Source organism: Geosmithia morbida (assembly GCF_012550715.1).
Source record: "Geosmithia morbida isolate 1262 chromosome Unknown scaffold_2, whole genome shotgun sequence".
Lineage (NCBI taxonomy): Eukaryota > Fungi > Ascomycota > Sordariomycetes > Hypocreales > Bionectriaceae > Geosmithia > Geosmithia morbida.
Genome location: NW_023336189.1, coordinates 1,214,645 through 1,240,795, shown reverse-complemented (window position 1 = coordinate 1,240,795; position 26,151 = coordinate 1,214,645). Strand labels below are relative to the sequence as shown.

Here is a 26,151-nt window from a genome sequence, read left to right as displayed (position 1 = left end):
CCGCCCGCCCTTATAGGTGAAGAACGAATATATAAAAGAGAACGAGATACCTAAGGTGGAAAAAAAAAAGAGATGATTATGAGAGAGACGGTTCATGCGGCGTTTGGAGAGAAAAAGAAAGGCAGCAAACGCGACGAAAAAAAGGGTTTTTTTTTCCTTTGTCGTCTACAACTATGGGTTGTAGGCAGGATTGACTGCCAATAGAGGCAGCGCCTTGATCGAAACGAAGAAGAAGAAGAAGAAGATGATGATGATGGGGGAAGTGGATGGGAGATGAGAGAGGTCATCTGGACAAGAGAAACGAGGGAAGAGGGTTTGGTTGGATTTCCACTCACTACTACTTGGTACCTCTTAGTACTTCAGACCAGGGGATCTCTTGTGTCTCATCTACTTCCTGTCCTTCTCTGTCCCTGATGGTTCTTTCTTCTCCCTTTTTTTCTATCATATTTTTCCCTTTGTCATAACCAAACTACTTGATTTTTTTTTATCAGCTGCGTTTCTTTCTGCCTCTCGTCGAATAACAATAACCAAGAAAAAAAAGACATTTCAACAAAACAAGGGTGTGTACGATGTCATAGCTGTGATGAAGAGGTCTTGTTCTCAATCTGTTCTCAATCTGTTCTCAGAAGGAAGGCAACGAATCTACTGAGCACGTTCACATGATGGGATGGTGTATTGATGGATGTACATGGCGTGAAAGGACCGGTGGCGATGTCTAGGGGCGGTGAATGCGCATGTAAGAAGAGAGAGGGGGGGGGGGGAGAAGGAAGAAAGAAGAAGAGAAAAGAGGAGGGCATCTGTTTGTAAGCATGAGCAGTAGTAATATGGACCGCGTGTAGTCGTATTACCGAATGGGTAGAAATATCAGTAGTAATGTTATCATGACACTGTGCAGATGTAGTAATAGTATTATTATTATTATCATCATGGTTATTATCAGTATTAATACTGCTAGTACTAGTTGGAGTCAAGGACCCCCTACCTGATAAGGAAGGTTGAGACTTGAGGCTCTCGTTGATCCGGACTTTGTGGATTTAAATAGATGGGACCTTGTTTGATGGACCTTGCCAATGGACCCTGTCAATGGACCTTGTTGATCTGGACCCTCTTTCGACCATTAGGAGGGATTTTCTCTTTTTTTTTTTTCCCCTTCTTTTTTTTTTTTTCTTCCGGTCATGCGTCCGATGCTTTTTTTTTTTTTACATCTCTCTCTCTACTATATTTTCTTCAATGACGTTTCAACCTAACCCCTACTATCAGATCTACCATCAGTGACTGATCCAAAAGCCCCGCTCTCGGAGGGGCACGAAAAAAAAAAAAAAACTTTTTCTGCTGCTGCCCTGGATGCCCTGGATGCCCTGGATGCATCCGGCGGGGTAAACGGAGGAACGGATGGTCGGGTATCAAGTACAAGCAAAAGTAGTAATAATAAGAATAATACTCTATAATGCATTACATGTGAAAATTGTGCACCCACACATTTCTTCTTTGTTTTTCGATTTATGTATATTTCATGTTTTTGTGTTATTTACTCGATTCTATGGCAATCTGTGTCCAAATATATCCGACCCTCGTGAAGAAGAGGAAAAAAAAAAAAAATAACGCTCCTAAACGCACACGCAGAAAAAAAGAGGAAATATGGTATGAGAAGAGGAAAGACGGCAAAAGAGGAGAAAAGATTGGGTTGCATAAGAAAAAAGGTGAGAAATTTCGCTCGCTTGTCATTCTCGATTGCTCGCCCTTTTTTTTTTTTTTTTTTTCCCTTCCGGTTTCCGGTTTCCGGTTTCCGGAGAGAGGAAGGGGAGATGGATTACATCTCGCAGAAATCCTCCTTGTGATCGCCCAGATGCTCTCCCCAGTGAACAGGTCCGAGCTTGAGCATCCTGACCTCACCCCTGACGTCGGTGGCGGTGCTCGACCTGCGACGGGCGTGAGCGGCGGCGGAGGCCATGGCGGCCGCGGACGGGCCAGGTCGCGACGCGGTGACGGGGGGAGGGGACGAGGTGACGGAGTCGGGAGAGGCGACGGAGGTCTCGGAGTCGATGGACTCCTTTCGGCTGCTGACGCGGCTCTTGGCCATCCTCGGGTAGGAGGAGGACGTGGACGGTGCGAGGGTGAGGAAGGTGGATGGACGGCGGTGCTGCCTCTCGGGCGTGAGACGGAGGAAGTTGTTCTGGTCGGACATTGTGTGTGTCTCCGGCGGGGTGTGCGTGTTGGGGGGGGGGGAAGGATGGGAGAGATGGGAGAGAATGGCAAGGTGGTATTGCGTGTGTATTATTTGGGGGTGTGTGGTGTGGTGTAGATATATGTCTCTGACTCCGAGAGAGAAGGGAGGGCAGGAGACGTTGTTCTGTCTGTCAGAAGGAAAGAGGTGTCCGAGGAGGAGCGTCCGAGGAGGAGTTGTAATGAGTAATGTATAGAGGGAGGAATAGAATAATGAGAATGAGAGAGACCGAGAGAGACTGAGAGAGAGAGACGAGAGGGAGAGAGAGATGCGGCTCATTTATAAGACCCCCCCCCCCCCCCCCGCGGTGATAATCGTGATTATATTCTATATAATATATAATAATATAATACATGATACATGGCATGTGCTGGACCAGATGGTCAGAGTAATGACGAAAGAAGAGAAAAAGAGACGATTAAAAAAAACTAAAAAAAAAAAAATTAAAAGAAAAAAAAGGAGTGTTCCCCGCACCAACCGCATCAACCGAGCCCACTCACGGGACCCTTTTCCATGACTCCCACGACCGACAAGGGCCTTTTCTTCTTCTTTTTTCTTTTCTTTTTTCTTTTCTTTTCTTTTTTCCTCTTCCCTTTTTTTCCCCTCCTTTTCTTCCCCCCCCCCCCTCCAATAACCGTCACTTGACCTTTTTTTTTTTTTTTTTTCCCTCCGTTATATGGGTCATGTCATACAACAGCAATAACAACAACAACAACAACAACACTATCATGTGTGTTGCCAATCATGTCAGCTACGAGTATATATGCATGTAATAAGAATGAATACTTGAATACTTGTCGTGATAATATTCTGCTGCTAGAATCTTGAACAAGATAGATATTACCCACATACGAAAAGAGGAAACAACCACAAAGAAAACCCTTGGACAAGAAAAGAGAAGGAGACTTGAAAAATATATAAAAAAATATATATAAAAAAATTCGGCACCTCGGCAGATGCAGATACAGATGACACGGATAGATGGATAGATTGCACAATTGCACAGTTGCACAATCGGCACACCGATTGGCACTTTCCGATACGAGACATGGTATGTTACAATGTTACCAGTATGATTATGTGTACGACTTGTCTCCTCCCATGAATCAGTCTCAGTTCTCAGTCCTTCTTCCCCCTCTCCTCTGCTCCTCCTCTGCTCCTCCTCCTCTGCTCCTCCTCCTCTTCCTCCCTCCTCTTAGAACTGCATTGTCGATCTGCTTATCCATTCGTCATCATGCGACGGCACCCTTTTTCTATCCGTTCATCCGTCCAGCCTAGCCCTTTTTTTTTCTTTCTTTTTCTTTTCTTCTGCCGATGGAGAGATGACACACATACGCACACGTAGAGAAAATGAAAAATGGAAAGAAAAAAAGAAAAGGGAAAAAAAAAAGACATGACTGTCACATGTCTGTCCCATCTTTTCCCTCTCTCAACCCCTCAACCCTTGGATGCCATCAATCTCGGGAGACCCCACTCCTACTCAACCCCCCCCACACACACACATCATCTTCTTCTTCATTCTATCTATCTATTTAATATCGAATATCTACTTCTCTCCCCTATACATTTTCAAATTCCCTGCGATACTTTATAGTTTCCCCTAGTCCGTACCGTCGACTCTTCTTTCCCCTCCTTCTTTCCTTTCCCCTGGCGTCTCCACCAAAAATTTCCGTTGCCGTCTGCCGAGCCACCTCCGCGTCGCCGCGCCAAGTCCGGCATGCCGTTCAACCTCTCTCTCTCTCTCTCTCGTTCCCTGTCTCTCTCGTTCTCTTCTCTCTTCATCTCATGCCTTGCATATAATCACGTACATTGATTGACCGCTTCTCGGGCATGGTAGATATCTGCGACCGTCCAGCTCATATCCCGTAGTAACGTGTACGTAGTCCCCGTCTCGTCGGACCCTTCGGCAGATTCAGACCTTACACCTCGGAGCCGCTTGAGGGGTAGAGTCGTCATCATCNTCTCTCGTTCCCTGTCTCTCTCGTTCTCTTCTCTCTTCATCTCATGCCTTGCATATAATCACGTACATTGATTGACCGCTTCTCGGGCATGGTAGTCGTCTGGTACTCTCCAGGGTAGTGCCTGTAGTAACGTGTACGTAGTCCCCGTCTCGTCGGACCCTTCGGCAGATTCAGACCTTACACCTCGGAGCCGCTTGAGGGGTAGAGTCGTCATCATCTCATCCCTAGACATTGTCGCCTCTTGCCGACTCTTTCCGCTCTGCATCACGGGTAGTCGCTAGACACGGACGGCTAGACATGCCATCTCACGCCACACCCACTCTATGCCACGCCACGCCACGCCACGCCACGCCCCCCCCCCGCAAAACGTCGACACTTTCCCCGGATTGAACCGAGAACCCCTCTGAACCGAGACCCTCCAGATAAACTCTTGACTGCGTAGTACCACCTGGTACCCCATACCGGGATGCCGGAATCTCGACGTACCTCTCTCTGTCTGTACGGGTACGAGCAGGGTTCGATACCTCCTGTAGGTGAGTGGTGCTGCCCGAACCCCGTGTGCACCACTACCCACACTCTGATCAGACATTGCCAGTCCATATTTCTGTCGCCATTGCCATGACTCATGAGCCCCATCCAGACTCACTCGAGAGCGAGCAGCAATCAATCAACCTGCAGCTCGCTGTGTGTCCTGTCCGGACAGCAGTGTCCTGACCTGTCCAGTCGATGGATCCAGGCAGCCCGTGTCTGACGGCCGTGGGATCCCCCAAACTCCCCCTCAAGTACCGCCCCCTCCTCCCCTTTCCTTCCCCGACAGCGTGGACGACCTTCGGGGTCGTCTCGTCGGTCCTGTTCAGAGCCTTCCCTCTTGCCGTGTTGGTGATGGACCTGTCCGGTTCCAGGTGGCGTTCCCGAGAGGCAGCGCGATATCTCCCATCATCCTAGGTCCAGGGGAGGTTGGACTCGGGGACAGCGGACGGAGCGGTCCATGCTGCTGGGTTCCCCCCTGCTCCACCATGATGTCGAGTGGTGCGTGGCAAGGTAAAGGGGGAGAGGAGATTGCAGGGCAGGCCATCACATAGACTCGAGACACACACAGTGTCACCTCGTAAGAACAGTCTCTCACGCCTAGGCTGGGCGTGGCCTGACTTTTGCCTCGCGCTGCCTCTCTCACCCGCGCGCGCGCACGCCCGCACGCCCGCACGCGCACACGCACACGCACACACTTCTCCACAGAACTTCTGCTCATATCGCATGTGCACAGTCCCATATCTCGACAGGACCCTCGCCTAGCGGACAAGCCCGACGGCGCTCATCACCAGACATGATGCAAGCCGATGCACGCTAGAGAACTCTGTCGCACCTTTGGTCGAGGCGCAGCCCCGTCGCAACTAGTGCCACCGAGCCGTACAAGTCCGCCCTCGTGACTGGGGTCCGAAGTAGCACCAGCTAGCCGTCTAGCATCATCGGCCAGGAGAAAGGGTGAGCTGGTGCCCACATGTGACTCTCCCTTGCTGTCTGCATGAATCAAGGCTCTGAGCTTGTCGAGAGGGAAATAATGTGATACTCCGCGGTCATGGCATACACGAGAGGCATTGGAGGGGGGGGGGGGGGGGGGGGGGGGGGGGGGGGGGGGGGGGGGGGGGGGGGGGGGGGGGGGGGGGGGGGGGGGAGGGCAGCAGTCAGGGACAGACGCAGAGTGTCGGTGGCACTCTGCAACCCACCCTATATGCAGAGCGTCACGGATGCACGCGGTCTCAATCACTTGACTGTCCGTCAATGTACCGGGGGCTTGGGCTGTGTTGGTGACTCGTCCGTCTTTGGAAGGTCGGTATGAGGTACGAGGGAGAAAACACCGGGGTCGCCATGGCTCGAGGTGCCAGCAGAATCAGCACGTTGCCTCGCCTCGAGGCAGGGATTGCATGGCCACCCGACAAGGCCCCCTCCCACCGCACACGCACACGCACACGCACACGTACGCAAGCACGCACGCACGCAAGGAAGAATCGACGAGAGAGAGACCAACAGCCATCGCCAAGGGGCTTCCCGCGATGCAGATTGCACGGCATCGCTGCCGGCTCGTCACCGGTCACCGCAAGGTCGCCTGTTGGGCCGCATAGAGCATATTATTGCCTGCTCTCCCTCTCTCCGTCAGGGAGGAAAAGAGCTCAGCGGGCTGTGCGGTTGGCTTGGCGTCTCTCCTCCCTCGTGGCGGACGCGAGTGTAACATGATGCAGCGTGGGATACGCCACAGCCGCAAGCGCGGCGGTTGAGGGCGGGCCGAGGACGAGGAAGGGGGGCGGAAGATGTGACGAGCAAGGATCATTTCCCTTCCCCAAGGTCGGGGACAGTGTCCTCGGCTCTGCCGGCTATACACGAGAGATGAAGAGGAGGAGAAGGACGACGGCTGAGCCGGTCGTCGGTTACATCGAGAGCAGGAGACGACCCCGTACGAGAATGCACCGGTCATCGTTACCGGCCGCCGTGGATGCATCCGACATAAGCGCTGGCAGGGAAAGAGGGACAGAGAAGAGAGGAGACGAGAGGTCTCCAGGTATCTCTGTGTTCCGGCCGTCACAGTCCGTCGCTCGGGACGGATGGTACGAGTGTCTGTCGACAGCTCGATGGAGAAGCGAGGCGTGGTGGGGCAGAAGTGAGAGGTTCGATGATGATATAATGTGATGATGATGGAGGGCGGGGAGGGGGGTAGGTGGGCGGTTAAGCGCGTACAGTATTGGACCAGACGCCGGTACCACCATATACGGCGTTCCGCTGGTAGTGGTGATAAATACTGGCCTGTCTCCTGTAGATGGATGCAAGTAGCGGTACTTGCTGAGACTCGGGAGAGAATGATATCTCGATTATCTCGAGTTTGGAAGAAAAAAGGGAACGGGTCTGAAAATAATTCTCGACTCTGGTGTCCTCCCCTTCTTCTTCTTATTTCTTCTCTTCCTTCGTCTTTCCCGTCCCCTTGTCTGATGGTTTTTTTTTTTCAAATAAAAAAAATCGGTTAGCTGCATTCTAGAAAAAGCGACAGTCCCAGCTCTTTCCCGCCCATTGTTGGCTGTCTCCCCTGTCAAGACGGGAGTGCGCGCTATTGCGTACCGTGCCTGTACATGATCGGAATCTTCAGGCAGACAAGAGACCCTAGGCCGAACCAAAACCACTCGACCCGTAGCCGGGTCAATTATTCGGCGTCCAGTCTGACTTGTTGGCGTTCAAGAGGGATGATATCGCAGGTACGTACTCGTGCATATGAGTACAGGTACGATTCAGTATCAGCATCACCGCAATCTGTGATCTGTAGTTACTCCGTAATAACACGAGCAGTACGAGCAGTACAGGTATCGATACTGGTACCTGCAATCTGTAGCGATATCCAGTACCACAGTGGGTGTGGCAGTGGTCGACAGTGGAGAAGGATGGCTTGCCTAGTAGAGATGGCCCTGCCCAAGTTGGCAATTACACTGATCTGTCTGGGGAAGGAACGGATGGACGGTTCCTGCCTTGGACTGCACATTAATAACCTACCCCCCCCCCCCCCCCCCCCACCACCCCTGTCATACCTGTCATGTCTAGGTGCCCTGTGCACTGTACATCGGTGTACCAGAGCGTTAGATCAGACGCCTTTCAGCACCCTCTTAGGTACGTTAAGGTCTTTAAGCGCCGATGCTACTGCATCGTACTACGCAGTGCCTACGGATCCGGTACAGTGCGTATGACGATCTCTTTTGAGGCTGATGGCACGGCGGCGCTTACGTCGTGATGTCACATCCGTCACTCCTTCTCTCTCCTCTCCTCTCACACCTGACAGACAGATACAGCTGACTTCTTGTCATCTTCCTCTCTGCACTTCTGCTCTTCTTCTCTCTGGACTCTATAACATGTACAATATATTTCGTCTTCATGTCGAAATCTGCCAACGGAATTCCTCCCTCCCCCCCCCCAAATCTTAAACCACCACACCACTAGTCACTAGTCATCACCCACATACACCCACACACCAAAGAGGGGGGACCGGCTAGGCCAAGGCACCAGTGTGTCTGCACACGACGAGCTAATGCACCGAGATAGCTGGCACTAGGACGGGGGCTCCCGTGCGCCATCTCTCGAAGGCCTTGATTACCCGCAGCAGCCAGGTCCGGACAAGGACCAGATGGCTGCTCCTGTTGTTGCTGCCTTCCTTCTTTGCTGTTGGTCCTCTCGGTGCTGGCTGCTCGGCGCTTGGCTGATGGCAATGCAGCCCCGTCCTGCCGTCCCACGCACACAGCTAACGGCAGATCGACGTGGCTACCGCCAACAGCGAGGCCTCGTCTCCTGCGGCCCGCGCAATCCTTGCTCGTTGCCTTCTTGGGACGAGGACTCGGGACAGGCCATACTGAGTGCCTGCTCTCCTGACTGGAATCGTCGAGCCCTGCCTGCGCCCTGATCCTGCGCCGTGGCTACATTCTGCCCTGCCCAACCTCCGGGAACCCGGGACCCGCAGAGGGCAGAGAGGTTCACCAGCCGACGTACATAGACGCGGGACCGCCGCTTTTCGGTAATATCTCGCAGCCTTCAAGCATACTCTACTTGGTGGTGGTGACAGTAGATTTTTGGGGTGGTGGGCTCTGCCGGTGACGCCAGGGCCATCAGGATGCTCCATGGCCGTGATGAGGGTGAAATCAGTAGACGGCGTCGGATCGAATCCATCCGTTGGATTGACGGATTCGTGCATCTCGCGCATCTTCGTGACTCCTGTGCCGACTAGCTAGGATCCCCAAGTCGCCGAGACAGGAGACACCAAGAAGCGCAACTGTGCGGATCCAGGACAAGATCAGGGAGAGGGACACGACCGACTGTGTACCGGCACCGTGCAGGAGCACGACGGTGCCGCAGGTCAGCCGGAGGACCAAGTACTTGGCACCGTTGCCGTCGCGTCTGGCTACCTGGAATTACACGTCAAGTCCGTCTTTTATTCATCCGCTTGGCACGCTCCATGCTGTTGCAGCAGCTCAAGCTGTGCAGTCCAACATGTGCAGTCCAACATGTGCAGTCCAACATGTGCAGTCCAACATGTGCAGTCCATGCTGCGCTAGTGGTCGGCAGAGGATCACTGCTCCCTTGAAGCGCACACACACCGCTGCACCAACAAGACTGGGGCACGGGCCGCAGACGGCCTTGACCGCGCGCCACTGTTCTCGCCGTAGCCGATCAGAGGTCCGCGTCTGCTGGCCCGGAATCTTGTGGCCCTCCCGCCGACTTGTGCCGAGTAGGTCGGCAAATGATCTAAGATCAAGCACGCTCCATCTTGTTGGTCGTGACCACCCGTCGGCTCCTGCGCATCGGCTCTGACGCACTCCCCCACTGGGGCTGGTACCGTCCGGTTCTAGTCCCCTCCCGTGCGTACCATTGCCTACCAGTGCCTACCAGTGCCTACCAGTGCCTACCAGTGCCTACCAGTGCCTACCAGTGCCTACCAGTGCCTACCAGTGCCTGCCCATGGCCACCTGTCCCTGCTCGTATTTTTTGCCGTCACACAGTCGTGCCTCGCCGGCCTCGTCCCTTCTAACTTGCCGGGCGCGCGTCAGGTCCTCGCGTCAGCCCCCCTCCTTGTTCGGCTTTGTGGGGGGGTCACTTGGTCCATCGGTCAACCCAATAATGGGCCGCTTCAACGTTGACCACCCCTCATGACTTGCAGCCCAACAAGCTCCCGGGGGCAATATACACGCGGTACGGCCAATGCCCTCTCTCTCTCTCGGTCTCTCCTCCTCTCCTCCTCTCCTCCTCTGTCCGGATGGCATCCTCTCACCGGCCGCGCGCTCAGCGCCTTGGACAAGGTCTGCCCTGCCCTGCTCCTCTCTGGCTCTGTGGGCTGCGCTGTAGCAATATCGGGAGCGGCGGGCCTCCACTCTTTCTCATGCAGATGAATCTGCGCAGACAGAACCAACAGCGAAGCGCGCGCGCACGCACGCACACGACGGGGGCAACAGAGCTGACGTTGGTAGTAGCTCATACATACGTCGTAGACGCATCCCGACCCTGGACCCGGCTCGGAGTGCCAGAGTGCGACTGCCAGAGAGCGAGGGTCGTTCCCCTTGCTCGCTCGAGCACCACCAGGACCACCAGGACCACCAGGACCACCAGGACCACCAGGACCAACAGCAAGACTGAGACCAACACGAACGATGCCAAGGCCCACCTAGGTGTGCGCCGGGTGTTATCATCTTTTGCTGAAATTACTCAACGCCGAGGGGGGAGGAGAGAGAGAGAGAGAGAGAGAGAAGGATGTATGTTCCGTCAAGACCGAACCCGGGTGTGGATAAGGTGTCAAGGACCCTCGTCACCCCCCTCTCCCAAAAGCCGTCATCGACAGCGGGGTCTTGATGGAGTGGTAGAGGTGAGGACAAACATGGACAAATAAAACGAAAAAAAAAAATATTTAAAAGAAAAGAGGACAAAGAAACAACCAACAGATCCTGTTTACAAACACCTACACACACACGCACACACACGCACGCACGCACGCACCCGCACACACCCCTTGCACCACCCCCTTTTGGTGGAACTGGAAAATCCGCCTCCATCCAGCTTCTGTCTTGTGAACAAGGTAAAGAAGAAGGAGGGATTTTTTTTTATGAAAAAAAAAAAGAGAAAAAGGAAAAATAGGTGAATGTGTACGACTGTGATGAACAAAGTTCCATTCACTTCTGCTATCGGACCCAGGGAACCTAGAGACCTAGTCTGCCTATATATAAAGGGGTCCCATCAGCATCTCGTCAGTGCTTTTTTTTTGGGAGCCATCGCCAGCTTCTTTGCTTTCAAGTAGGGAAAAAAAAAGGACAAGTCGAGATAGTTGCAGAGCTCCTTTTATTCTATCTCCCCCCTCCCTCCCTCTCTCTCCATCTTGACATCCATCTTCTTGATATCAGAAAGAAAAAGAAAGAAAAAAAAACTTGTCGATATCTCTCATCTTGAACAAGTCTCCTTCCCCCCCCCCCCCTGCATTCACATTTCTACTACCTGTTTCGGTTTGGAAGAGACACAGCAACCCAACACCCCCAACCTCCAACCTCCAACAACTCCCCCCCACCCCCACCCGGTCGGGTTAAGTCTCACATACATATATACACACTCTCTCTCACTCTATATCTCTCTCCCAAGTATGTTCCGATAGTAAAGCGGCTGACTTTCTTCTCTTTCTTTTCTCTTCTTTCTCTCTTCCCCATCTTGGACGTTCTTGTTGAGTGGACACGCTGACAGGAAGGATTCTAGCACCCCAGACTCAACCCTCCTGCTCCTTCTTCTTCTTCTTCTTCTTCTACTTCTTCTCTTCCTTCTTCTTTTCCCCTCTCCTTCGTTGGATAAACCCGGCCGATCTCGGAGCCGTTCCTCTTCTCTCTATTTTTTTTTTTGAACATTGCTTTTTTGAATATCTTTCCTGTTAACTTATTTATATTTACATTCATATTTTTCTTCTTGCTTTTCTCTCTTCTTTCTTTTCTCTCTTCTTCTTCTTCTCTCTTCTTTCTTCTTTCTCTCTTTCCTTTCACCTTGACAACCGATCGATATCGCACCGACATCCTCACTTCATGCCCAACATGTGCGTCTGGGTCACCACTCAGCACTGGACCTCGTGCGGATGTACCGTCCAGAGCGAGGAGCCAAAGCCGGGCTGCGACAGCAGCACCAAGTGCGAGACGATCTATCTCCCCACACAGCACTGGGAGGGGTACTGCCACAGACCTCAGTGTCCGAATCCAGGGCCTCTCTGAGTGCCTCTCCCGTCCTTCCCGAAGGGGGAGAGGGGGGAGGAAGTGTGGGTTCTGTTCCTGGGGTTTTGTGGGTGGGGGGAGATGGTGGTGATGTTTTCACCGAGTGTGAGGTGTGTGTGTGGTGTGCCTTGTGAGGCGTATGCCTTGTGAGGCGTATGCCTTGTGAGGTGTCGTGAGTCGTGGCCTTGGTGGAGAATCAGGATCTTACATTGAAGAAGAGTATTCTCGCGAGAGATTTTGACTTTTTTTTTTTTCTTTCTTTCTTTCTTTCTTTCTTTTTCAACTTTTAGTCTGAGGATCGGTTTTTCTTTTTTGTGCTTGTATCTACTCCTGTCCTCTTTTCCTTTTATTTTTCTTTCCTTCCTTCCTTCCTTTCCTCTTCTCTCTCCTTCCTTCCTTTCCTTCTTCTTTCCTTTCTTTCTTCTCCCCATTCTCTTCTCTCTCCTTCTATCCGATTCTCTACTTTTCCTTCTCATCTCTCTTTCTTCTCTTTCACCGATCCTCTACTTGTTCTCATCTTGATTCCTTTCATTCTCCTTCCCCTCTTTATTCTCTCCTCCTCCTCCTCTTCTTCTTCTTCTTCTCTTTCTTCGCCCTTTCGTCTTTCCTTGTACCTATTCTTTCCCACTCTCTTCTCTCCTTGATCACATGTTAATCTTCTTTTTTAATAGTCTTCTTCTTCTGAAGGTTCTTATTTTTATCTTATTCTAGGAATATATATTCATTCTCTCATTGAACTCGTGCTCTCTCTTTACACTGCGATTTCATTTCTATTCCTACGGATGACCCCCCGCACATGTCAGGACCGACCACCTTTTATCATCCGAGGCACGCAACGCATAACGCTAGCAAGATCCGTCTGTATGCTGCATGTCTGGACCCTCTCCAACCCTTGGGTTTCAGGGAAAGGTAGATGGTGAGATGGAGGACAAAGGAAAAAGAGGATGTTTTTGTTTCCTGAGATAGAAACCAAAGCTAAAACGAGATCGATGAACAAAAATATGATAAAAAATAAAACAGACCCCCCCCCCCCCCCCCGGAAAAGAAATTTGAAGATATCAAATAAAATTAGATAAATATTGATTAATAAGAAGAGACTCGACATGAGTGGCAAGGCCGCAAGGGCCGTCCGTTGAGCGGCCAGACAGGTCACCTTCTCTCTGGTCAAGATGCTGATATTCGACAGTCACCGGCCCTGATTCCGTCAAGAAAGAGGGCGGCGGTCAGCGATGATGATGCACCACACACATCATTACACGTACAAGTCGGTCACCGGTGCCTTCATCACCATAACGCTTCTCCTACCTCTCCTCTACGGAGTGATGTATCGTCCCCCAATACCCCGAGCAGACTCATTGTCCGACGGTGAGAGGGCAGATTGATGAGAAGTGAGAAGGCAGATAAGCAAGCAAGCAAAGCAAGCAAATGAATCAATCAAGACACAAACAACAGACATGGGATAACAAACAGCACACACAAACACGCACACACAAACACGCACACACAGATAATAAGCGGAAAGAGCAAGGACAAGCCAAAAAAAAAAAAAAAAAATCTACAGCAATCATTGTTGGGATATTCTTACTCTGAATCACAAATATCTGAAACCCAGCCCAACCCAACCCAACCCCCCAACACCATCAGATCTCTCGTCATGGGTATTAAATAATACCATGATGCATGTACAACCACGAATAGATCTGACCCTCCCTTGATGTTTATGTGAATCAGTAATCATCACTCTGTCTCAATCTCTTCATCAACAGTTTTTTTTTTTTCTTCTTCCTTTTTTTTCTCTTGTACCATTCTCCTAGTCGACATAATGTACGCTAGATCTGCACTCTCGCATCTCGTATGCGTCATGTGACTGATCCTGTGTGTGTGTTGACCCTCTATTACTCAAAAGAAAGGATTAGTTTTTTTTTTTCTAAAAAAAGAAAATTAAGAGGAAGAAAAAAAGAAGGAAGAAATTTACGCCCCAGAGAAACCCCCGGTCCCCCCAAATGCACTAAATCTCGAGACAATAGATTACATATCAAGAGAGACCGCAGCTGCATCTCACAGTCTTTACACATGTCAGGAGAAACTGCGTCGAGACTTCATCACTTCGAGAACAAGACCATGGGTAGTAATATGTGAGTACAGATTACTCGTACCTTGTACAAGCAACCGCCAAACGCAGTATAATGGTTATTCCGGTCCGAATTCCGCTGAGCCTCAGGCCTCTTATGCAGACATCACCAACCCAGCTTTTATGTCTACGGCCTCATCCTCACTCAGGTAGGTAGAAACAAAGATCGATACAACCGCCGCCACCCTTCCTTTAAAGGGGCTAGAGCAGCCTGTATTTATCTCCATCAGCACGCGTGTGAACGTAACCAACATGTACTTTTTTTATACTTCAATTTTCCTCTGTATATTTCCAATTTTTAATTTTTTTTTTTTCAGAGAAAAAGTAGAAAAATAAAATAAAAAACTAAAAGGCGACAAACCCGAAATCAATCTTCAATTGTCTGTACGCCTCGACAAACACAGCACGACTTTTCTCTCTTTAATAGAGAGGAATCGACCAGACAAGGATATGCAATAAAAAGATGGAAAAAAAGATAACACAAGACAGTCAAACAGTAAAATCATCCTTTTCCTCCTCCCCCCCTCATATCCCCTTTCGACCCTCCCCTCATTCCTTAATTGCTTTTCCTTCTTTCTCTCATTCTCTTCTCTTCCGACTCCTTTGCAAATCTTTTAAAAACAAGAACAAAAACGTCTCATCTCCCTCTCCCTCTCTGTCGAGAAACCATCTCACCCCGTTTTGAGAGTTGGCATCTTCTTCTATTCAAAGCCTTTTTTTTGGGGGGGGTTTTACATATATCCGGGGTTTGTTGTTTGGTCTGTAATGCATGAACTTTTTTTTTGGTCGGTCTCTTCTCTTCTTCCTTCTTCAGTCCATATGTTTTGGATTTCTTTTCAAGTGTCGTCTATTATGCTGGAGAATCCCAGGGGGAGAAAAAAAACAGGAGTAAAAAAAGAGGGTTGACAAGATGCAGCGCAGTTGGTAAAACACACAAAAAGACAAGACGCAGATTGCGAAGAGGAAAAAGAAGAAAGGACGTGACGACAACCCGTGTCTCGCGTAGTGGGACAGTAGAAATGAAGATGAATGAAAAAGTAAGATAGGAGGTATTGGACAACAATATGGTCAATCAAATCAGTCGTTTGATGGTGAGGTAGGAGAGCTGAGAACGGTCAGTCAGCATGCACGATACAAGACGTCAGTATCATTGACGGGGACAGAACTCACTATTGGTTACCCGACGTTCCCGGCCCAGGTGTGGACGGCGAGAAGGACGGAGAGGTTGGGGAGTAGCTCGGGCTCGTGGGTGACTGCCCTGCCCCCGCGTTGGCGAAGCGCGGACTGGTCGGAGAGTAAGCCGGCGACGTCGGTGACCACGACGGCGACGCAGGCGAGTAGGCCGGAGACGTCGGGCCGTCGCCGTGGATGTTGGGCGACGCCGGGCTGTAGCTCGGGCTCGCGGGCGAGTACGTCGGCGACGTCGGCGAGTTGAAGTTGGCCGGCGACGTGGGGGAGTAGTGCCTGGGCGACGTCGGCGACGTCGGCGAGTAGTTGGGCGACGACGGGCTGTAGCCGGGGCTCGTCGGGCTCGTCGGACCGCCCGGTCGCAGCATCGGCGACGTCGGCGAGAACGACGGCGACGATGGGCTGAACGACGGCGTCGTCGCGAACCGGCCGGCCCCTCCGTCGATGAGAGGCGACGTCGGCGAGTAGCCCCCGGCCGGGGACGTGGGCGAGTAGCCTCCCATCCCGGCGCTGAACGGGCTCGTGGGCGACGTGCTGAACGGGCTCGTGGCTCCGCCGCGCGAGTACGGGCTCATGGCGCCGACCCCGCCGCCGAAGCCGCCGCCGCCGTACTCGGTGCCGAATCCGGCCGGCGTCTCCGATCCCGCTCCCTGGATGGGGGAGAAGTTCCCGGCCGACGGCGAGCTCATGCTGTTGTAGCCCGAGTCCGCCATCGGCGAACCCGTGTCGTACGGAGTGGCCGCACCCTCGACGTCACCCTCCTTGACCGGCATGCCAGGCATGAGACCCATGCGCGAGTTGTCCGAGATGACCGTCTCGAGCATCTTGGGGTCCAGCAGCGTGTCGAAGTTGCCGGTGCCCATGGGCGCCATCTGGCCGAGCATGACGTTCTCCGAGATGCCCCTGCAGTCGTCGAGCTCTCCCGTCGCGGCGGCCTCGAGCAGGATCTCGACCGTCTCCTCGAAGGAGCAGCGCATCAGCGCACCCGTGTCGGCACGGTTGATGCCGTGGCGCGTGACGGCAGAGATGGTACCCCTGTACGTCATGACATCCACCAGCAGGGCCATGTGTCGGTGGTTCACGTACGAACCGTCAAACGCCAGCACGTTGACCAGCTCGCGCAGCAGGGCGGAACGCGCGGCTTCGATGCCGAAGACGTCGACGATCTGCCACAGGTCGTTGCACGACGTGCGCGACGCATCGATGCCGTCCACGGCCAGCACCTCGCGCAGGGCCGAACCGGACGTGTCCAGGTACCACTCGGTGCATCGAGGATCGTCCTTGACCGCAATCTGCGCGCCGTCCGGCGTCGTGTTGAGCGTCGTGCCCTTGGTGAGGAAGGCACGCTCGATGCCGGGCACGCCGCGGAGCGTCATGGTGTCCAGCAGGTGGGCCTCGAGGCGCTTGAGCATGACATCGTCCTCGATCGAGGCGCCGTTGTCGTCTTCCGGATTCTCCTTGCTCTTGATGGTACGGATGCGGATGACCTGCTCATCGGCGTTGTTGTCGCTGAAGATGATGGCGAGATCCTTGGGATACTCCTCCTTGATGCGCTGAGCGATGTCCTCGACGCGGATCTCCTTGTCAAGCATCTTCTGGCGGTCGAGGATGATGCGCAGCAGCCACCTGGACTGCCTGGCCGACGTATCCACGCCCTCCTCGGGGATGAGGAAGTACGACTCGACCATGTCCACGTCGCTCGCAATCGTCGTCTCCTGGATATCGGGGTCGTAGTGGATCTCGGTGACGGCCGTGACGGAGCGCAGGTTGGTGTACTCGACAACGCTGCGGAGCTTCTTGGCCTGCTCCTGCTTGGCCAGCGGGCTGTCGACGTAGACCGTCATGGACGGCGTCTTGATGTTGCTCGCCAAGTTGAGGATCTCCTTGAGACGGGGCACGCCGAGCGTCACGTTCTTGGACGACACACCGGCGAAGTGGAAGGTGTTGAGCGTCATCTGCGTGGCAGGCTCTCCGATGGACTGCGCCGCCAGCACACCGACCATCTCACCGGGGCTGACAAACGCCCTGTCCCAGCGGTTCTGGAGCTCGCCGATGATGTGCTCAAAAGCCAGCTTGTTGAGCCGGTGGACCTTGATCAGGTCCTTGAAGGCGAGCCTGGAGCGGACCAGAGCCTTGAACAGGATGGTGGCGTTCGAGTCGGCCTCCTGCGAGATGGGGTCCGCGCCACGGACGATGGCCACCTTTCTCAGGAGGTTCTGGACCGCAGGGACGACGTCCGACGGGCGCAGGTTGCTGCGGTCCGTCGCCTTGACGTTGAAGATGCGCTTAGCCGACTCGATGATACGGTTGATGTTGAGAGGCAGCTGCATCATGTCCTCGTCCTTCTTGGGGCGGTTGATCTTGCGCACGATCTCGCGGTCGGCCCACAGAGCCTCCCACTCCTCGTCCAAGAGGTCCATGGACTCCTTGTCACCAGTCAGCTCGTTGCCGTACTCGTAGTCCCTCCTGAACCACTCCGGCGGGTTCGCGAGGTCCAGACGGTACTTCTCGGCGAACTTGTCGTTGGACGGGTTCAGGATGCCCATCTTCTGCTGCTCGATGCACATGGCGTCGAGACCGTCCTCGCCGTAGAGAAACTGGACAATGTCGCCCAGCGAGTTGCGGACAGTGCCGTCGTAGCGCGCACTCAGGTCTTCCAGCGCCTTGACGAGACGGCGCTGGATGTAGCCGGTCTCGGCAGTCTTGACGGCCGTATCGATGAGACCTTCGCGACCGGCCATGGCGTGGAAGAAGAACTCGGTGGGCGTCAGGCCACGCAGATACGAGTTCTCGACGAAGCCGCGAGACTCGGGCGAGTAGTCATCCTTGGTGAAGTGCGGCAGGGTGCGGTACTTGAAACCGAAGGGGATACGCTTCCCCTCCACCATCTGCTGACCGACGAGAGCCGACATCTGCGAGATGTTGATGGAGGAACCCTTGGAGCCGGAATCGGCCATGGTGACGGCGTTGTTGGAGTCCTTCAGACTGTTCTGCGTCGTGGTACCGGCACGGTCACGGGCTCGGTTGAGCGCTACACCGACCTCGTGCTCGAAGGTTGCACGGACGTTCATACCGGGCAGGGCCTCGAGCTCGTTGGCGGTAGCCTTGGCGGTGAGGTCGGCGACCTTGTTCTTCTCGTCGTCGATGTCGAGCTGAACCTTCTCGATCGTCTTCTTGTCGGGAATCGTGTCACCGACACCGATGCTGTGACCGTTGTGCAGCAGCCAGTACGTGACGATCTGCTGGAGGCTGTTGAGGAAGGTCATGGCGTAGCTGGGACCGAGCTCGTTGTAGGCAATGTGGATGATACCACCAGCCTGGGCGCCGACGTGCTTCTTCTTGAGCAGGCCGTAGATCAGCTGGCCGCCCTGGATGAGGATACCGTCGTCCTTCAGCAGGGAATTGTAGCTGTCCGAGCCAGCCTGGATGCTGACCTCGGGCGGGATGACCAGGCTGACGAGCTGCTTGCCAGTCCAGCGGGGACGGGGCTTCAAGATCGAGGGCTGAGGGATGATACCGTCCCAGCCGGGGACCCACAGCATCAGGTTCATGACCTCGTCCTTGTCGAGGAAGACATCTCGCCTGCACAGCTTGTAGACGCCAGCCAGGGAGTCCTGGACGATACCCATCAGGGGGGCGTTCTTCTGGGGCGACACAATGTTCTGCGGGACCAGGCACAGCTCCTTGACCTCGGCACGCGTCTCCTCGCTCTGGGGAACGTGGAGGTTCATCTCGTCACCATCGAAATCGGCGTTGTAGGGGGACGTGACCGACAGGTTGAGACGGAAGGTAGAGTAGGGCATGACACGGACACGGTGACCCATCATGGACTCCTTGTGCAGCGAGGGCTGACGGTTGAAGATGATGTAGTCGCCGTCCATGAGATGACGCTCGACCTTCCAGCCGTACTCGAGCGAGATCTGGGCAGCACGCCTATGATGCCGCAGGTCGATGCGGGTGCCGTCGGAGCGGATGACGTACTTGGCGCCGGGGTGCTCGTTGGGGCCGTTCTCGACCAGCTGGTGAAGCTTGCCGATGTTGTACGGCGTGACCGTCTCGGGGTACGTCAGGGTACGCGCAATGCTGCGAGGCACACCGACCTCGTCGAGGGAAAGGTTGGCGTCACCCGTGATGACGGTACGGGCCGAGAAGTCGACACGCTTGCCCATCAGGTTGCCACGCAGACGACCCTCCTTGCCCTTGAGACGCGCGCGGATGGCCTTGACCGGACGTCCACTCTTCTGCAGGGCCCGGGGCTGTCCAGCAATATCGTTATCCATGTAGGTGGCAACATGGTACTGGAGGAGCTCCTCAAAGTCCCTGGCAATGTGTGCGGGGGAACCCTCACGGATGGCCTGCTTCACGTTGCCGTTGGCGCGGATGATGTCACCGAGCTTGTAGGTCAGATCATCTTCGTTGCGCATACCGGTACCCGTTCCGTCCATGGAGATACTGGGACGCACAGGCGGCGGCGGCACGGGAAGGACGGTGACGATCATCCACTCGGGACGGGCATAATCGGAGTTGAGGCCCATGTTGCGCAGGTCCTTCTCACATATACGACGCATAATCGAGTGGGCGTGCTCAGCCGTGATGGGGACCGTCTCCTTCTTCTTGGGGCCATCCTCGGTAGATACCTCGGTGGCGGCCTTGAGTTGGAGAGCAGCCTGGCGAACCAAGGGCTGGGCGTTGCCACAGCCTCCGTGGTTGTCGATGTGCTTGGGCTTCATGCCGGGGGCGAACTCCTCGTTCTTGTCGACGCGCTCCTCATTCTCGCACTTGCGCTTCTTCTTGCAGACGGCCCAGACGCGCTGGAAGCGGACCTTGGGATCGCGGGTGCGAATCGCAGCGACAAACTCGGGATCGCTCTGGTAAGGGTGTGAGTCCGTGTTAGCATCTAACGAACAGGAAAAAATGAAAGTCCAAGAGTCAGGTTAAACCAACTTCATCGGCCAACACTTTGCTGCAGTTGTGGCAGACCATCTCGAGGATCTTTTTGACCTTCTTGATGAAGCCGGGATGGTAGACGGGCTTGGCCAGCTCGATGTGTCCAAAGTGACCAGGGCACTCGCTCATAGACTGAGTGCACGTCTTGCACTTGAACTGCCGGTCGATGGATCCGAGGAGAGGGTCGTTGAGGCCGCCATCGCGAGGCTTGGTCTTGTTCTCCTCCATGGTCTCGGGGTACTGGATGTGAGCCACACTCATGCTCTTGATCTCGTCGGGAGACATCAGACCGAACTGGATCTCCTCTACCGTCTTGAGCGGCGCGCTCGAGTGGGTGAAGTAGAGGTTCGCCATGACTGCGGTTTGTCGGATCGGTTCAAGTTGTCGTCTCGAGCGGGTAGCGAAATTAAGGTGATGAAACACGCGGAAGGCTGATTATGAAGCAGGGGGGATAAAAAGCACACGCGCACGCGGTTTGTGAATCGTATTATCGCGGGGTACGAAAGAAAAAAAAAACAAGCCAAGGGAAAGGGAAAAAAACAAGCAAGTTCGAAAGAGACTGAGTGTCGAAATTGCGAGATGAGTTCGGGTTGATGGATCGCCACCGCAAGTTGGTTGCGGATGGTCAGCAGCAGCGCCTGTCCCGGCCAACGGCCCAGGAGAACCTCGGGCTGATCTCCCCCGTCGCCGCCGCCTCGCGACAAGTCGAAGGAAGAAGGAAGAGACGTACGTCCGCCGTATCGCGTATCGACCGTGTATCGTTTCTCGACGCGGCGCCCAAGTCTCGGCTCGCGTGGTGATGACTTTGGGCGATGGGGGCAGAGTTTTGTCGTGGTTGAAGAGAGAAAACCAGAAGGGCGATTGCATGGGAAGAACTTGAGGGCGGGAGCCACACGCTCCAGAGGAACTAAACTACTTTGGGCCCACGCGCCACTCACCCACGCTCTCTGTTAATGCCTCAGGCCTCAATTCCGTTGGAAGCTGTCGTAGACGTAACACCACCGGCACTTGCTGTAAAGAGGGAGCCTCATACACCGTAGCTACAATCACACCGCTGTAACGGCCTGTAGCCTGTGGCCTGTACACAGAGTTTACGCTGCATCCGTTGGAGCATGCGCTATAGCTAGTACAGGTACTTACTTGCTCAGGCTTCCATATAATATCTCTCTCATACTCCGTACGAGTGGGGGGGGGGGGGGGGGGGGGGGGGGGGGGGGTTGTCTACCATCCATTCATTGTCATCCATTGTCAGTGTGTCGCACCGTATTGTCATTGTCATTCTTCATTTATTACCAGTCAAACATTCAAGCACACCCCGGGTGACTCTCACGCCACACGCCACATTGTTTTGGACCGAGTACGGGTACAGATACATTGGTTCAAGCTATTTGTACTTTTTTAGTTGCTTCTTCCCTTTTCTCTCCCTCCTCCTTCTTTATTCGCCATGATCCCTAGCCAACTGATACAAGCCTTTTTTTGTCGGCACACACATTATCATCACTGCTTCTTCCTGGGCCGTCCCTTGCCTGAAGCTCCCTTCTTCGCAGGTGCCCTCTCGCTAGCTCCGTCATCGACATCGCCTTGGCCATCCCCCGGACTCCTACGCCGCATGGTACCTGTCGACACGGCAATGAGCTCCTCCTCGCTGTCGCTCTCGCCGAGGTTGAACAGGATGGGCATCCTGAAGCTGCCGCCGTCTTCCCCGGGTGCCTTGGAAGCAGCATCGGTCGTGAGGACGTCGATGTCCTCATCCTCGGCGTCCAGCCTGCGACGGTGGATCTCCTCCTGGGCGTAGATGTCAAACTCGTCCTCGCGCTCAATGTACTCGACGTTTTCCTCGACCTCTGCAAAGTCGGGCGCCAGCGCTGACCACTTCTGCGGGCTCACGACGGACCATATGTAGATCCTTCCCGTCTCGAGGCCGCACGCCGCCAGCAGCGTCCGCGTGGGGTGCCACTCGATGACACCCTGCTCCTCCTTGGGGTCCTTGAGCATGCACACCAAGCTGCCGTGCCCGCGCTCCCAAACGTAGAGCTCGTGATTGTTGTACGTAGACGCCGCCACGTACTCGCCCGTGGCGCTGAACGTGACGTGGTTCCACGACAGTCTGTTGACCACGTCCTGGAACTTGTGCTCCAGCGGCACCTGTAGCGTGTCGAGGTCTAGGTCCTCGACCGACAGGTTGGGCAGTCGAAACGTGCGGATGATGCGATCCTGCGAGTTGACCAGGAGCTCCCTACCGGACCCGGTCAGCCGCATCGTCGTGATGGCGGCTCCGCATATCTTCTCCGAGTATATCACCTGGCGCGTGTCGGTGTCGATGATGTTTAACCACCCCTTGCTGGTGCCCGAGAGAATGTGCTCGCCCGTCGCCGTCCAGATGGCCGACGTCGTCATCTGCCGGGCGTCCTCCTTGGCTTGCTTCTGGTTGAGGGCGGCGTCTCCGTCCGTGTTCGGTCGTTTCGGCGCCGACGGTAGGACGTGTTTGACGTCGACGGGTTCCGACATGTCGACTATGACAGGCTGTTCCTCGAAGAGTGATGCGACGAACACGAAGCTAGACCATCGCGTCAGCACCATGTAGACAGATCCCAGCAGGGACAGAGCTAGCAGGGGGGAGTGAAAAGACAGCGTACTGGTTCCACGGGTGCAGCTCCCCCATGTAGGCCGGTGCGCGGAAGCGCACCTCGCGCAGGCGCTTCCCGTCCTGCAGATCCCACAGGATGGCCTTCCAGCCCTGGCAGGTGGACAGCAGATACCTCCCGCAGCAGGACCAGCTGAGGAAAGTTATGTTCTTATTGTGGCCCCTCAGCTTCCTGGCCACCCCCATCGTATCTAGGTCCCAGATGACGACGGTGCCGTCGCCGCGGCCAGAGGCCAAGTAGTCGCCCTTGCGGTCGAAGCGCATCATGGTGGTGTGGCCGGAGCGGATCGTGTTGGTGATGCAGTCAGGGTAGTCCTGCAACAGGTATTCGTCGGAAAGAAGGAGGTTCATGGTGAGTAGCGTAGCCGAGGAGGACAAGAATGCCTCCCGTGATTCCTTGTATGGCGATTGTCGACGGCCGATGGTATCAGCATGGCGGTACGGGGGAGAGATGCAGAGACTACGTCGCGTCGTCGGGTCTGCAGCCGCGTCTCTCCCACCTCTTCCGTCTTGCAAGGCTGAGAGGAAAAAAAGGATTACGGGCACGGCGGGGGAGCACAAGGGCCCAGTGGAGAGGGGTCGGTTTACAGCGTGTTGCTGTAGGCTATTATAGCGCCCCCCATACCCAGCTGGCGCGATAGGCCCGGACCCCTGATGGCCTCTAGCTTACCCTACGCAAGCCTGGAGTGCGTTTAGGTTATTCCCCGCTCCACATCCCACATGCGCTGCACTAACTGGCATTCTACACATTCTCTTGACTTCTCTTTTGCGGAGTTGATCTATGCAGGATACTCCTAATGGCCAACTCAAGGTGGGTGGCTGCACGTCTCGGTTGCGTATGCATTCACGGTGCGTTGCTGACACGCAACTCCCTCAAGGTTCGAATATGTCCGGGCTTTCGAGCAGCCAGACTTTCTCTTGCCCAACACATGGGTCATCGTCCGTGTAGATGGACGGGCCTTTACAAAGTGAGAGATGTCGTAACAAGGAGAACCCACCCCGCCAAGATTCACAGTCCTGACAAGACGCAAAAGAATGTGTGCCAAGTACAACTTTGAGAAACCCAACGACCGCCGAGCCCTCGACCTCATGAACACGGCTGCCAAGGCTGTCGTCGCTGACCTACCCGATATCACGCTCGCATACGGCGTGAGCGACGAATACAGGTGAGAGGAATCAGGCCCGTAATGACGTAGCATGTCACGGCTGACGGTAGAGAAGCTTCATATTTCACAAGTCTACAGACTTGTTTGAGAGGAGAGCCAGGTCTGTACTGTCCCGTTCGGCTTGATCGTCTTCTTCCCATCTAACATGCCCCCCCGCTTCGCAGCAAACTCATCACCACCGTCGTCTCAACATTCACAGCCAACTACGTCCACTCGTGGCCGACTCACTTCCCCGATACCCCTCTGACATCACCTCTCCCGACCTTTGACGGCCGAGCCGTGTGCTACCCCACCGTTCAGAACCTCAGGGACTACTTGAGTTGGAGACAAGCCGACTGTATGTGCTGCTCACCGTGCCCCCCCCCTGGTCCTCGCCATCACGTACTTACCCCACCGACGTAGGTCACATCAACAACCTCTACAATACGGCGTTCTGGTCCCTCATTCAACTGGGTGGCATCGGCAACAAGGAAGCCGAAAAGACGCTGGCGGTAGGCATCCGTCTCTTCCTGACCACGACCATTCTCAAGGCTGACTGACTGGGCGGGACACAGGGTACGCTGGCAGCCGATAAGAATGAGATCATGTTCTCCAGGTTCGGCATCAACTACAACCGCGAGCCGGAAATGTATAAAAAGGGCAGCGTCATATTCCGGGATGTAAGTTTTCTTCTTCCTCTCTTCCGCGTACGAGACACTGCTTCCTGTCGGTGCATCCACCTGACCGTCGTTCCAGTACGAGCTCGTCAACCCCGCCGAGCACCACGTCGCCCAGGAAGTCGACTCACTGGCAGAGCCCGTCCGGCAATCAAAGACGCAGACGGAGAACGACAGGAAGCGTAGAGCCAAGGCGAGGATCCTGGTGGATCACCTGGACATCATCAAGGATGATTTCTGGGACAGGAGGCCGTGGATACTGTCCAACAAGCCCGGCAAGGTTCCCAAGGAGACGTAGAAAGAACACGGACGTCGGTGAGTAGTATACCAGTGGGAGCATTCCCTCTCTCCTATATACTATCCGGGTATCAAATACAGCGCTCATTGCTCTCTCTCTTATGTTTACCTCCAAGACTCCGTTTGAATGCTTTTCCAAAATCAAATCCGCCACACGACTATTCGGTTGCTCCCCTCTCCCCGTCGAATCATTGCTCGTCCTCGCGCTCCCCCTTGAGCTCCCTCTCCCCCTCGAGCTCCCTCTTGCGCCTCTTTCCCTCCTTCTTAGCCCGTCGCAGGCGCTTCTCCTCGTCAACGGCACTCTTGGCGGTCTTCTTGGCGATCTTCCTGGCCTTTCTCTCAGCTCTTGCTTGCCTGCGTTCTTGCCGAGCGGCTCTCCTCACGGCCCTGGCCTGTTTGCGTTCCCTCTTGGCCTCTCTTCTCGCCCGACGTTCCGCCTTGGATTCTTTTATTTTCACGCCCTTCTCCTTCTCCTTGCCGTCTGACGTCTTCGGTTTCTTCGAATTCGTGTCGTCGTCGTCGTCGTCGTCAGACGTTGCCGAGGAGGATGATGACGGCGACGAAGAGTTGGAGATGATCTGTTTCCGCCGTTCCTGCTCCTTCTGCTTCTTCAGGAGGTCGACCGTTCCCTCAAGAAAACCCCCGCTGACGAAGGAGGTGTATACCGAGTACCTGCCCAGCGAACCCGGTGCGACGGTGTTGAGCTTTCCCTTGGTGATGGTCTGCTTCACACCGCCCTCGTCGCTGGTCTCGAGACCCTTGAGCTGCTCGTCAAAGGCGTTGAGCCACCACTGATCCGGGTTGAAGTGTTGCGACACACCAAGGCCTTTTGTGTTGTTCTTGCGCGAGATGAGGAGAGGTTTCGCCAGGCCGATCTTGTCGTCCTTGTGGTGGAGGGAGTGGCCGTGGCCGCGCCAGCCTTGGGCTGTCAGGAGGGCGTGAGCGTCCATCTGTGCATGAATGTGCGCGAAGGGACGGAAGAACTGGGTCTGCGTATCAATCAACCGCTGCGCATCACTTGCTGTCTGTCGTGGAATGAGTTTCTCAGTTTGTGGGGGGGGGGGGAGATGCAGAATGGAGGACCTAACAATAGGCAACTTTTTTTCTTCTTTTTTCCTGCCGGCGGTGGAGTTGGGGCTTATCGCTGGGCTTATCGTGGCGCAACCCACCTACTGGCTACTTG

At 54.5% G+C, this 26,151-nt stretch overlaps 7 protein-coding genes across 7 annotated transcripts; 3 read left to right on the top strand and 4 right to left on the bottom strand.

Annotated features, from left to right (window-relative positions):
* Positions 1-1,810: 1,810 nt before the first annotated feature.
* On the bottom strand, positions 1,811-2,185 carry GMORB2_4018 (uncharacterized protein; the record flags this gene model as incomplete). The annotated part of the gene is made up of 1 exon (XM_035465994.1): positions 1,811-2,185. One exon carries the CDS (start codon positions 2,183-2,185, stop codon positions 1,811-1,813), a length of 375 nt encoding a protein of 124 aa, XP_035323831.1.
* Positions 2,186-3,205: 1,020 nt separating this feature from the next.
* On the top strand, positions 3,206-5,478 carry GMORB2_4017 (uncharacterized protein; the record flags this gene model as incomplete). The annotated part of the gene is made up of 2 exons (XM_035465993.1): positions 3,206-3,275; positions 5,450-5,478. The coding sequence occupies 2 exons, from the start codon at positions 3,206-3,208 to the stop codon at positions 5,476-5,478; spliced, it is 99 nt and encodes a 32-aa protein (XP_035323830.1).
* Positions 5,479-7,756: 2,278 nt separating this feature from the next.
* Positions 7,757-12,624, top strand: GMORB2_4016 (uncharacterized protein; the record flags this gene model as incomplete). Its single annotated transcript, XM_035465992.1, has 4 exons — positions 7,757-7,897; positions 8,940-9,134; positions 9,558-9,750; positions 12,611-12,624. The coding sequence occupies 4 exons, from the start codon at positions 7,757-7,759 to the stop codon at positions 12,622-12,624; spliced, it is 543 nt and encodes a 180-aa protein (XP_035323829.1).
* A 2,615-nt stretch (positions 12,625-15,239) lies between these two features.
* On the bottom strand, positions 15,240-20,559 carry GMORB2_4015 (DNA-directed RNA polymerase II subunit RPB1; the record flags this gene model as incomplete). Its single annotated transcript, XM_035465991.1, has 2 exons — positions 15,240-20,126; positions 20,203-20,559. 2 exons carry the CDS (start codon positions 20,557-20,559, stop codon positions 15,240-15,242), a joined length of 5,244 nt encoding a protein of 1,747 aa, XP_035323828.1.
* Positions 20,560-21,702: 1,143 nt separating this feature from the next.
* GMORB2_4014 (COMPASS component SWD1) lies at positions 21,703-23,200 on the bottom strand (the record flags this gene model as incomplete). The annotated part of the gene is made up of 2 exons (XM_035465990.1): positions 21,703-22,762; positions 22,842-23,200. 2 exons carry the CDS (start codon positions 23,198-23,200, stop codon positions 21,703-21,705), a joined length of 1,419 nt encoding a protein of 472 aa, XP_035323827.1.
* Positions 23,201-23,884: 684 nt separating this feature from the next.
* Positions 23,885-24,969, top strand: GMORB2_4013 (tRNA(His) guanylyltransferase; the record flags this gene model as incomplete). The annotated part of the gene is made up of 5 exons (XM_035465989.1): positions 23,885-24,015; positions 24,180-24,352; positions 24,418-24,506; positions 24,570-24,674; positions 24,811-24,969. The coding sequence occupies 5 exons, from the start codon at positions 23,885-23,887 to the stop codon at positions 24,967-24,969; spliced, it is 657 nt and encodes a 218-aa protein (XP_035323826.1).
* Positions 24,970-25,156: 187 nt separating this feature from the next.
* On the bottom strand, positions 25,157-25,918 carry GMORB2_4012 (nucleolar protein TMA23; the record flags this gene model as incomplete). The annotated part of the gene is made up of 1 exon (XM_035465988.1): positions 25,157-25,918. One exon carries the CDS (start codon positions 25,916-25,918, stop codon positions 25,157-25,159), a length of 762 nt encoding a protein of 253 aa, XP_035323825.1.
* Between the last annotated feature and the right edge of the window lie 233 nt (positions 25,919-26,151).